The 11,339-nt window shown below is 39.4% G+C and overlaps 3 protein-coding genes across 5 annotated transcripts in view; 1 reads left to right on the top strand and 2 right to left on the bottom strand.

Annotated features, from left to right (window-relative positions):
* The window catches only part of aarsd1 (alanyl-tRNA synthetase domain containing 1), a 3,094-nt gene extending 1,411 nt beyond the window's left edge, over nt 1-1,683 (bottom strand). Inside the window, exons 1-5 of the mRNA XM_032502167.1 lie at nt 1,466-1,683; nt 895-1,023; nt 553-712; nt 396-453; nt 142-298 (exon numbers count right to left, since the gene is read on the bottom strand). Coding sequence (XP_032358058.1) covers nt 142-298; nt 396-453; nt 553-712; nt 895-1,023; nt 1,466-1,504 — 543 coding nt within the window. The 5' untranslated portion in view covers nt 1,505-1,683. The remainder of the gene's footprint in view (nt 1-141; nt 299-395; nt 454-552; nt 713-894; nt 1,024-1,465) is intronic.
* A 789-nt stretch (nt 1,684-2,472) lies between these two features.
* Nucleotides 2,473-4,371, bottom strand: ptges3l (prostaglandin E synthase 3 like). The gene is made up of 7 exons (XM_032502176.1): nt 4,131-4,371; nt 3,896-4,009; nt 3,681-3,747; nt 3,453-3,551; nt 3,032-3,121; nt 2,832-2,894; nt 2,473-2,719 (listed from the first exon to the last, which is right to left on the bottom strand). The coding sequence occupies exons 1-7, from the start codon at nt 4,163-4,165 to the stop codon at nt 2,711-2,713; spliced, it is 477 nt and encodes a 158-aa protein (XP_032358067.1). The 5' UTR covers nt 4,166-4,371; the 3' UTR covers nt 2,473-2,710.
* An 867-nt stretch (nt 4,372-5,238) lies between these two features.
* Nucleotides 5,239-11,339, top strand: part of kat7b (K(lysine) acetyltransferase 7b) — an 8,200-nt gene continuing 2,099 nt past the window's right edge. The window contains exons 1-12 of one of the 3 annotated variants that reach the window (XM_032502156.1): nt 5,239-5,465; nt 6,437-6,587; nt 6,687-6,935; nt 7,093-7,175; nt 7,573-7,656; nt 8,443-8,541; nt 8,673-8,783; nt 9,366-9,557; nt 9,994-10,083; nt 10,219-10,359; nt 10,489-10,582; nt 11,093-11,239. In XM_032502156.1, the coding sequence (XP_032358047.1) occupies nt 5,448-5,465; nt 6,437-6,587; nt 6,687-6,935; nt 7,093-7,175; nt 7,573-7,656; nt 8,443-8,541; nt 8,673-8,783; nt 9,366-9,557; nt 9,994-10,083; nt 10,219-10,359; nt 10,489-10,582; nt 11,093-11,239 (1,459 nt within the window). In that variant the 5' untranslated portion in view covers nt 5,239-5,447. Of the gene's footprint in view, nt 5,478-5,587; nt 5,689-6,436; nt 6,588-6,686; nt 6,936-7,092; nt 7,176-7,572; nt 7,657-8,442; nt 8,542-8,672; nt 8,784-9,365; nt 9,558-9,993; nt 10,084-10,218; nt 10,360-10,488; nt 10,583-11,092; nt 11,240-11,339 lie in introns of those variants that run through there. The other 2 variants (XM_032502155.1, XM_032502157.1) reach the window with 2 other exon arrangements.

Genomic DNA, 11,339 nt, shown 5'->3' with positions numbered 1-11,339 from the left:
ACACACACACACACACAATGTAAAATCTCTTCTTTTTAAATAGATGTAGCACATTCAACAGATGATATGTATATATAAAGTTTGAATTGATCGCACAGTAAGAGGACTGTATTTCAGCACCCGTTATCTCAGTGTATGCACCTTTTCCACAGCAGGATCATCTATAGAGAGAAGCTGAATAGTGACAGGGACATGGACTCTGATCTTCTCGTTTATGGCTTCCTCCAGGGCCTGAAGCTGGGCAGGCTTCACCGAGGGAGTGTCCAGTTCAATGGTGCTTCTCTGACGCCCCAGTTCCCTGGACAAAACAACGACGATGGCGACAAAATAGACGTTAAAGACAATTTTTTTGTGGTTACAGGGAAAAGAATCAATGCAGTGCAATGGTGATGTACCATGATGTGGTCTTGTATCCAAAAAGTGTATCTGCCAAAGCTGTGATCAAATGCTGACCTAAGAAACAGGAAAAAAACAGTTGGAACTTAGAACGAGTGTGTAACAACAATGTATGACACAAGGGACCCCGGACCTTATTCGTTTAGTGTTCATCACCTGAGTGTTGCTGCATGTGGTCAAACCTCCGCTCCCAGTCCACCTGCACCCGCACCTCCTGACCCACCCCCAGAGGGGAGCCCACAAAGTGGACGGCTTCAGGCCCCTGTCTGGTCACCCTCAACACTGGGACATCACCAATCAGCCCATGGTCATCTGGCTGACGGAGAGAGGACAACACAAAACATGCAAATGTTTTTTGGTGACTTAGTATTTCTTCTGATACAATGTTCAATAGAGCAATGCTGCCATATTGAACATTGTAACATTGAATGTGAACACATCTGCAGTGATCACTGTTGTACAAATTGAAGTAGTATAATGTTTTTTATAGCAGCTTACTTGACCGCCTCCCTCAGGAAACAAGATGGTGTCTTGGAGTTTGACATTGAATCCCTTGAGAGTTTCCTTCTTTCCACTGACTTCATGTTTGAGCTCAGCTGGGCAGCAGGACACCACAGAGGTAACAAACTAAAGGAGAAGCATGAGAAAGGCGTCCATCTTACAGGAGTGTAAGGAGACACATGAGACCGGCATGCAGGTGTTGAAGTGCTGTGGGATTTCAGTGTTGTATAAAAAGTAAAAAGACTTCTGTCTATACTGTTTAAAGTATAAGGTTTAAAAATGACTCTTGAAATTTGAAAATCCTAGTTTGACAGTGGGTTTTGGTTGACAACACGAATGTGAGTGGCTAGCTAGAAGTAGAAATTAGGCCACAGGTCCGATGTTGCGTTATCACAACATTAAAAAACACCAAGTGTACAGTGCATTTATTAAGAGAACAGGTACAGTGCCCTAAAATAAAGTGGGAGTAGCTACAGCGGGTTACGTAGCTAACGTAACTCACTCACTTCAGCACAGAATGAATGTAACGTAGCGCGAGCCTGAACTTGATTTAAAAACGGTTTCATACCTCTTTCATATAGCAGTCTCGTTGACACTGAAAAGCCATTCTGGAGAGTTTTGAGTTAAAAATCTACATGCGACAGGATTTATTGTTTTGCAAGCATTGACTTGCAAGTAAAACTGACTTGGGGACGGCTGTTAATTCAGTACGGCTAGCAGCGTAGTCCAAATTTCTTTAATGCGAGATTATCATAGACAGTAAAAGAAAGGAGATTTCGACTTTTCTTCTTCTGGTGTGGCAGACAAAACGCCGCAATAGCGCGTTGCTGCCCCCTACTGTTGGTTCAAAATACTGTTTTCTCAGATTCTATACTACAATAAATTCATGCCTATGATTCATGCCTATGATCAGAGAATGTCTCCAAATCTTTGCAAATATTCCATCATTCTTTCATCTTAACTTTTTTTCCCCCGAGTGGAATTTTTAGGCTACATAAATTATAAGATAGTAATAAATGCATACTAGAGCACAAATGTGGATTAATCCGCCGCTGAAAATAGTTACCAAGAAATAACTATTTCCTCATGTTTTTTTTGATAAAGACTACAGTGACCAGCGAATTTGGGAGATCACAAATACTTTTTTAAACATTTAAGTATGAATATTTTATGATTTGACAAAAGAAAACATATTATTTTCAGGCTGCACCAGTCTCTGTTGACTCCTGAGCAGTAGTGCAGCAGTTTCTTTGCACACTATCAATGTTGTTAGTTTTAATAACAGTTATTACACAAAAGCTATTATTTGACCCATTTACATTGACACTGTAGATTCAAGTGTGCTTTGCAAATCAACATTTTGGATAAATGTCAAAAGGCAACAACAGGGCCGACTAGTTGTGCACTGTGTGGCCATTTAGTGCAGTTCTTAGATGGACATTGATGATAAAGGTGCCATAATTTATATTAAAGTTACAATATCCAAGATCTCCAATTCTTTCCTTTTGGCGACATTCATGGCAATAAGCGGTATTTGCTGGGGTTCACATTCAGCAAGAAGAGATGCAATATGTAATTTTGATACACTTACATTTATTCAAATTGACAATGATATGTCAGCATACAGTGGACAATGATATGATAATAAATAATCCCATAGAAAATATTGCACATATAAGAACAGTATTTTGGACAATAACATATAAAATCATCTGCAAATATTACAAGCTTCAGCAAACATATAGCATTGTCTTCATTAGTGTCATATGAAGTTATAGTGACCTCCAACACAGAAGAGAGGGCACCGGGAGTCTCAGTCAGACTACAAGGAGAGAAAGAAGAAAGTGCACGTCAACATTCAAATGATCAAATGAAAATAAGTCATAATGCGTTTTAAACATAACCCCCAAACTACCAGGACTCTCTGCACTTACATCACTAAGATCTCCCATATCTGGCGCTTGTCCTTTATTACTGGAAGCCATTTCTTGAATCATCTGAAAAAGAAAACCCAAGTCTTAACACACAAACACACACACACACACACTTAAATCCAAATCAGAGAAATTATGTGAATATTTAAAAGTACATGCACGGTTTCCTGCTCTTAATGGTATTCATTGCGTTTGCTCACATCCATGTATCTGTCGTACTCTTCCTTCCCATCATCTTCTTCATGCTCCCAGTCCCTCCAGTTATCAAAGTCTACAGAAATCCAGCTGGGCTGCAAAAAGAAGGAGAAACAACACACTTTAACATTTTAAAATGTGAGATACCAAAGTAAAGTTGCGAGGGGATGCAGCAACACCTTGCTTTATATTCATAGGGGTTTATAGTATTGTCTACAGGCAACTTAGTAGTACTTTTAGATGAATTGTCAAGTAAACTTGCAAATATCAAGAGTCAAGCCCATGTCTTTTATTTAGTACGTGTTCATTATGAGGCAGCCACAGTGTTTTTCAACCGAGGCATCAGTACCTCACGTGGTTTCACTTGATTTGCATTTCTATAGCATCCATGCTTTTCAAATATATAAATAATATTAACACACGCACCTTGGCTGAATCCTTCTGGAGCTGAGGCCATGCATAATCAGGCTTCAACTTCCTTAGCAAGATGTTGATGGTGCGGTCATAGACTTTTTCTCTGGAGTCCTAAAAAAGTGTTGAGAGGATAAAAACATATATTTTATTTAACATTACACTGATGGTATATCTCCGAATAAACATTTTGTAATAAGTTAAATTCCATTTGTTTCCTCATGACAGAAGTCGGATACTCACATTGATTTGAACTGTTTCATAGAAGTGCAGCTCATTGTAGATCACATCATCTGAATCGTTTTTGCAGCTGTTGCAAGGTTGTCAAGGGAACCATTAAGTACAAAAAAATAAACAATGTGCAACATTTTATCAAGTGTTACACAAGACCGAGATAGAGAGCAAGAAAGACCATTCACAAACAGAGAAACCACATGGCACCTTCATTTAAAACTCACCATAAAATCATTTTGTTTGGCTGGATATCAACCTGGACGTCTTTGGGTTTATGAACCATGAAGTTGATTGTGACATATTTCTTTCTGTCATACCACAGAGCATGTGCTGGCTGGCTGTTAAGACAGAAACAGAAAAACTGTTAAGCTAAAAATAAATCAAATATATTATCATAGTAAAAAAAGCATGTTGGTCATTATTAGTAGGCCTACTAATAGACAGACTGGCAGCACTTACCTTTCCTCGGGTCTGACAATTTTGGGCTTGTTCATTCTAGTTGTTGCGCAGTAGTACAACAGAAACTACTTACTTATTTCTTTGATAGCCAGAAAGTTAAAAGCATGTGGCTTGTTCGTTGGGGCTATGTGCTCTAAAGTAGTGGCCAGGCCCTGATGGCTATATATAGAGCAGCTGGTATCAGCAGCTGCTGGGAGACTCTCATGCCACAGCCCCTTCCCCTGCCCTTAATAGTCTGTCAGTGGAACTCTCGAGAATACAGATGCATTTTCTGGGTTCCCCAATACTTCAGCCACCCCCCGACTGGGTGCTGATAGGGTCAATGTGGGGGTAGGGAGACACAAAACAGAGAAGTATGGCAAGGGGCATCTAAAAATGTAGAAACAGAATTTTGAACCCTGATGTTAATTTTACTGTACTGTAGTAATTATGCTGTTCTTTTCAGATTTAGTTCTTTTTTTTGTCTTTGTAAATACAAGTGATTAGAAAACTAACTCACCAATCTGCATCTGTTTTGGACACATTATTACATTTTGGTTGTAGCCTGTATGTAAAAAAAGGTTTGGTGGGTAAGAGTTGTACAACAATGGCAATTCAGACTGTGTCTCTTGACACCGCTACACCCTTGTAATTAAGGGTGACCTTAGTTTAACAAAACAGCAACAACAAACCTTATTAATCTAAACATTTAAACTCCATCCACTTAGGAAGATTGTTAGACAAGGTTGAAAGCGTCACAAAAAGCTAGTTGTGGATCTTTATATTTTTGTCATATTTTGTTGCATTAAATAGGAAAGCATTACGCAAATTGAAATGCAGTTAGAATGTCTGAATCTGTTATAAAGGTGCTGCTAAGTTTATCAGAATCTGAATCAGAAAAGGTTTTATTGCCACAAAAAGTACACTTATGTGGAATTTGAATTGGTGATATGTGCATACATAAACAAACAAACATATTAACCGTTAATATAAAATAAACAATAACTACAAAAAAAGGCAAAAATAAATAAGTAATCTAGAATCTAGTGGTTGTGTAGTTGTAGTTCCAGTTACAGTGAAACTTCCATGCATGTGCGACACAGAGGCGCCACCTGCTGGTGTGGCGGCTCACACACACATTTCTCACCGGAAATGCAATTCTCTGTTCTGTCTGTGCGGGGAATGTGGCGCGAGAGACCCAGGCAACGCTGTGTACATATACACTTTAGCCTTAAAAATCAATACATAGTTTTCTTTCGTCTTTTTTAATCCAACGTTTGAGGAATTTTGCCATTTGTGACTTCAAACCTGCAAGAAATACTTCTTATCAAGGTGACAATGCCTCGTAGACGACAGGTAAGAACAAATGTAGGTCGCACAAGAGGGTAACGTTAGCTAGCCAAGTTAGCTCCACTTTCCGGATGGGGAGAACGCTCCACCATATTCCATTCAATAATTCGACAGTTGCCAAAACATAGAATTTGTTATGCACACGTTCAGTCCAAACAGCATTCAAGCAGTGATTCTACTGTATTAGTTAGTTGTCACATATTGCTTTTGTCAACATGTTTAGTTAACGGTAAAGTAAGACAATTTACATTAACGTAACGTTACACCTCGGTGGGCGGTAACGAGCAGCTAAACCAAATCTTAAACTTTATCTTTGGTATTATTGAAATAAAACGGTGCTTTGTAGGTAGTATGTATGCCGAACTTACCGTAAGACCACAATATCTTGTACTTTGTCAATAATATGTAAATATGGTTAGAAAGTAAAGCAACGTTAATCGGTACATCTTAAGATGCGAGGTTTGTTAATGCAGTTTGGTTCCACAGTCTAGGTCTGAGAGAACGGTTTTTAGCTAGCTAACATGAAGCTAACCATAACATTAGGTTGCTGAAGTGCTAACCAGACTAAATACTTCTTATTGTAGCCAATGATATGGCTAGCAACTGTTACATTATTTGACTAGTTTATTATCCGCAAACGTTAGTCATAGCTGTTTAACCAATTAACGTACAAGCCCAGCTAGCTATCAGCTGTTGGTGGCATTTCTCTCAATAAAATAATCATTACAGAATAGGTGGATAAAACAGCGGGCAAACCCGCCTTGTTAAACAAGCATCCCGTTGTCCCAGATTTTGGAATGTTGTTTTAAATCATTAAAAATGAACATTGATTAGCAATATATTCTCATTAACTGTGCTTTGTACAGACCTTTATTGACATGTCTAATTTACATTAGTGACACATCAGCTTCTACATTTTTGTACCAAGATTATGGAATTTGTATAGGATGCCTCTCATTTTAGTTTTTCCCTGTTAGAGACATATGGTTGGGAGTGGTTCAGATGGAACTGAAGACTCGGACTCCTCTGCTGAAAGAGAACAGACCAATAGTTCAGAAAGTGATGGGAACATGCCCAAAAGACAGCGCCTCACCAGAGCCTCTACTCGCCTTAGCCAAAGCTCTCAGGGTAGGTCAACATCCTAATCCTAATAAAATATAAATGTCATACAGTGTACTTAATCTCAGCTGTTTAGTCAACGTGGTGGTTTGACTTCTTTTGCCTTAGACACTCCGGATTTGAAGCGAACTGCGGACCATGATGAATCTCCACCATTGACGCCCACAGGAAATGCTCCCTCTTCTGAATCTGAGCTGGACATCTCCAGCCCCAATGCCTCCCACGATGAGAGCCAGGCTAAAGATCAAGCCAGCAGAGACTCCGATAAGGACCTCTCCCATCGACCCAAGCGCCGCCGCTGTCACGAGACCTACAACTTCAACATGAAATGCCCTACGCCGGGATGCAATTCACTCGGTAAAAACCACGCTCTTGGGAAAATTGTACACAAATGTTTATAAGTGTAATCCCCGATTTGTTTTAATATACTGAATTTCTAGGGACATTTAATATACACACTATATAAAATGTAATTATATTTATATTAATGTCCTCCTTCTCTCAATCTTCCCAGGTCACCTTACAGGAAAACATGAACGTCATTTTGCTGTATCAGGTTGCCCTCTTTACCACAATCTCTCTGCTGATGAGTGCAAAGTGAGTGTCTTGCTTGTCTGTAGTGATATTATATGAAACTGTTAGTTGTGTTTTTGTTAGCTTTGTTGTCATGGCTACTCAACACGCTTGTTCTTCACCTACCATGATTTATTTTTCTCTTCATGATGCAGTTCTTCTAAAATGTATGATATATGTACATATATTTTAGATAATGCTTTTTGTAGTGTCAGCATTGAGTTAGATAAATCAGTTTAATAATGGGTATTTAATATTAGGTTCAGACACAGTTAAGAACTGTTTTTTTAGGTTTTAACTGTTTTATAGTAGGTAGTCTTAGGGTAACAAACAAATTAGAAGAGCAGTATCAAACAATACGTTAATAAGACCTAGCAACACATGAGAAAACGTGACAGGTTGAGCTGCATCTTCGTTACAGGTGAAAGCCATCAGCCGTGAGAAACAAGAGGAGGAGGTTAAGGGGCAGGAAGAAAACAACTCACGCCATGCAACTCGTCACCAGGTACTCTCTTTTTGCAATGGCTGGCCTCACATTCATTATTATTAGTAGGTAGCATATTGATGTTATGTAGGACCGCACAATTGATAGTCTGCAGGTGGTCCGCCGCATAGTCAAATTAACTGAAAATATATGATCAAATTACAAATATAGTTGTTATAGCAGTGTTTCCCCTAGAATCTTTTTTGGGAGGGGGGGGGACTCTCCCCAAAAAGGTTGTTGAGCAACGTATGGGGACCGTTAGCGGAGTGGATGTGCTGCAGAATGTGTGTCGTATCTGGCTACACCAGCTGCGCACACACGGCGTAGGATTGTGTGAGTCACAGGCAAGACGGAGAGCTTTTTCTCTGGGATTGTTGTTGTTTTTTGGAGCTGGCACAGTGCTTTGAAAATGTCAATTCATTGTCAGCTGTTAGCAGAGTATGCAGCTGAAGGAAACAAGAAATAAAAACAGAAACTCTCAAAATGAAACTGCCAATACGCTCATTCACAATCGTTAAGTAGTTTCCATTATAAATCGATAGTTTAATTTAAGAGAAATAATGAGACTTCATGATCTATTTCTGTGTAAAATGGACACCTTGCGTCAGCACACAATGTAGCCAGCCCGTCAAGTTAAATTTTAAAGCTTTATCTCCTGCATGCATCATTTTTGTGTGTGGAATATATATAGCATAATTATATAATTTTGTCATTCTTTTAGGGTGGGTGGGGTTGTTTTGAAAACAATGGTTGGGGAAACACTGGTAGGTTTGATTGAAAGTTAATGTGTTTCTATCTGATTTTCAGACCCCAACATCAAAACAGAGCAGATACAAAGAGCAGGTGTCTGAGATGAGGAAGGGGCGAAGCACTGGCCTTCAGAAGGAGCAGAAAGAAAAGCACATGGTACATCACTAGCAGTTCACTTGCTGCTGTGCACTCACCCCATGTGTCATTATTACAACTGCCACTCAAGTGGCATGCTTGCAAATTGGATGGTACATCGTCTCATCTGCGTTTCTCTGTCTGGTCCACAGGAGCATCGGCAGACACACAGCAACACCAGAGAGCCTCTGCTGGAGAACATCACCAGTGAATATGACCTGGAGCTCTTCAGAAAAGCCCAGGCCCGTGCATCTGAAGATCTGGTAATGCTTTATGTTTTATATCTCCATCTGTGTCGCTCTTGCATTAGTCTACATCCACGACCTTCCACTGCTGGGATTGCTCCGGTGCCGCCGGAAATTCCACCGCATGTCCATCTTTTCATCCAGATGTCTGTTACCTTACGCTTTCTTTGTGTTGGAATTCTAAACTCTGGTGGATTTATGAGGACTATGGTTGGCTGCTCCTCAGATCTCTGCAGGGTAGCAGACTACCTGTCCAATCTGAGTTGTCTGTTGACTAAAACAACCTGGAGGTTCTGGCTAGTCCACACAGCATTCCGGTCTGGCAGTGTGCGACTACTCTTGCGTTAATAGCAGGCTTTTAGTTAGTCAAGGGTTTTTTAAGGTGTTTTTTTGTGTTTTCTATTTTGTATGTTAATGTTCTTGTATTTGAATTTGTTGTTTTGTATCAGATTTTATTGTGAAGCACTGTAATTTTTATCTGTGAAAGGTTCTATACAAATAAACTTTACTTACTTACTAATATTTTAGTATACTATAATTACCTTATTACACAGGTTGATGCTAAGACCGGCAGTAACACTATGTACTTCCCACCTGCAGGAGAAGCTGCGTATCCAGGGTCAGATCACTGAGGGCAGTAACATGATAAAGACCATCCTGTTTGGCCGCTACGAGCTGGACACGTGGTACCACTCGCCCTATCCTGAGGAGTACGCACGCCTGGGGCGCCTCTACGTCTGCGAATTCTGCCTCAAGTACATGAAGAGCCAGACCATTCTCAGGCGACACATGGTGAGAGTCAAGGACTGAAGTCTTCCAATTCTTTGAAGCACCATTATTGTTATGCCAAATAAAAAAAAATTACATTGTTTATTTTTTTTTATTATTTTATTTTTTTTACCTGAGATCTTCTGCTTGAAAAAGTCTGATATCTGAACAACTCACTGATAGTTCATAAAAGCTAAGTTAAAAAATTCTGGGATGTTAAAGTAGACTTGGTCCCCCATAAGAGAAAATATGAATTTCAGAAATACTTTATTATTATTATTTAAGTTGATTAGAAAACAATTCTCTTCCCCGGACATTTGCATATGGAATTGTATTTACATTTCATATCGTGCCTATCAACACCGCATTATTCAAATATATGTATTTAATGTATGTGTTTGTATTCCCTGAGCTCTTAGGTAATTACATTGTTGTGTGTTTTTATTATGTGTCTTTTCAGGCCAAGTGTGTGTGGAAGCATCCTCCAGGAGACGAGGTGTACAGAAAGGGGGGTATATCTGTGTTTGAAGTAGACGGCAAAAAGAACAAGGTAGGACCACATTTTAAACTCTTTACTCCCTCTGGTTTTGTCAGTAATTTGAGATTGGTTACACAGACATCTGTAAAGCAAGCATCGCAGACAGTGATTTGGTCTTACTAATAATAAGTGGCATTTTCTCCGCAGATCTACTGCCAGAACCTGTGTTTACTCGCCAAGCTCTTCTTGGACCACAAAACGCTGTACTACGACGTAGAGCCGTTTCTCTTCTACGTCATGACTGAGGCCGACAACACCGGCTGCCATTTAGTGGGATACTTCTCCAAGGTAAAAGGAAGAACAAGTTAATATTTATGCTGTCTAAATACAGTATGTTAGAATTATATATTGTGTAAACTAAATTCCTGTATACAGAAGTAACTTGAATGTTTTTCTTTTTTTCTTTATCTCTTTCAGGAGAAGAATTCCTTCCTCAACTACAACGTATCCTGTATCCTGACAATGCCACAGTACATGAGGCAGGGCTTCGGCAAGATGCTCATTGACTTCAGTATGTACTGTATATATTTACCAATTTCTCTCTCATTTTATCAATTGTCTACTCTGCCAAAATAATTCAAATGAGTCTTGACTGTCCTAGTCAGTAGGAGTACTCCAAATGTGTTTTTCCATGCTAGAGAAAAGACCATGGTAAAATATGTGAACACTAAAACCTCAAAGTTAAAGATTGAGCCATATGAAGGAAAACATAGTTTACTCTCGATTCAGTTCTTGCTTAGTTAATGTCTAATAAAACCTTTCATTGAGTACTATTTATCTAGGAACTGTTTCAATAGATTTTATTAGTAGCATTAGCTGAAGCACATTATGCAGTTTGTATGTAGATTTATTAGGTACTACATTATTTTCCTTCAGATTTATTCTTAAATCACGTTTTAATTTGATGTATTTTGGGAAGAAATCCATATTATTTGAATAGACTGGAACATGTATTTTTAATGTAATAGTGTTTTCTTTCTTTCAAACTGATCTTTGTGACTGCCCTGCGTGCTTTGTCTAGGCTACCTGCTGTCCAAAGTGGAGGAGAAGGTGGGCTCCCCCGAGAGGCCTCTGTCTGACCTGGGCCTCATCAGTTACCGTAGCTACTGGAAGGAAGTGTTACTCAGATACATGTACAATTTCCAGGGCAAGGAGATCTCCATCAAAGGTGAGTGAGAACACAGAAGCCAAGCAGGTTGCCCACTAGGGGTGGGAATCACCAGGCGCCTCTCAATACAATATCATCACGATACTTATGCCACAATACG

The sequence above is a fragment of the Etheostoma spectabile genome, chromosome 21 (genome assembly GCF_008692095.1).
Source record: "Etheostoma spectabile isolate EspeVRDwgs_2016 chromosome 21, UIUC_Espe_1.0, whole genome shotgun sequence".
Classification (NCBI taxonomy): Eukaryota; Metazoa; Chordata; class Actinopteri; order Perciformes; family Percidae; genus Etheostoma; species Etheostoma spectabile.
The sequence above is the reverse complement of the archived record's forward strand: the minus strand, read 5'-3'. Positions and strand labels throughout refer to the sequence as shown.

Excerpts from the sequence above, each read along its gene's own strand:
- ptges3l (XM_032502176.1), bottom strand. The coding sequence starts at position 4,165 with ATGAACAAGCCCAAAATTGTCAGACCCGAGGAAAG. Across the intron at positions 4,010-4,130 it reads ATTGTCAGACCCGAGGAAAG|CCAGCCAGCACATGCTCTGT; the intron begins GTAAGTGCTGCC and ends CTGTCTTAACAG. Across the intron at positions 2,895-3,031 it reads AGTACGACAGATACATGGAT|ATGATTCAAGAAATGGCTTC; the intron begins GTGAGCAAACGC and ends TTTCTTTTTCAG.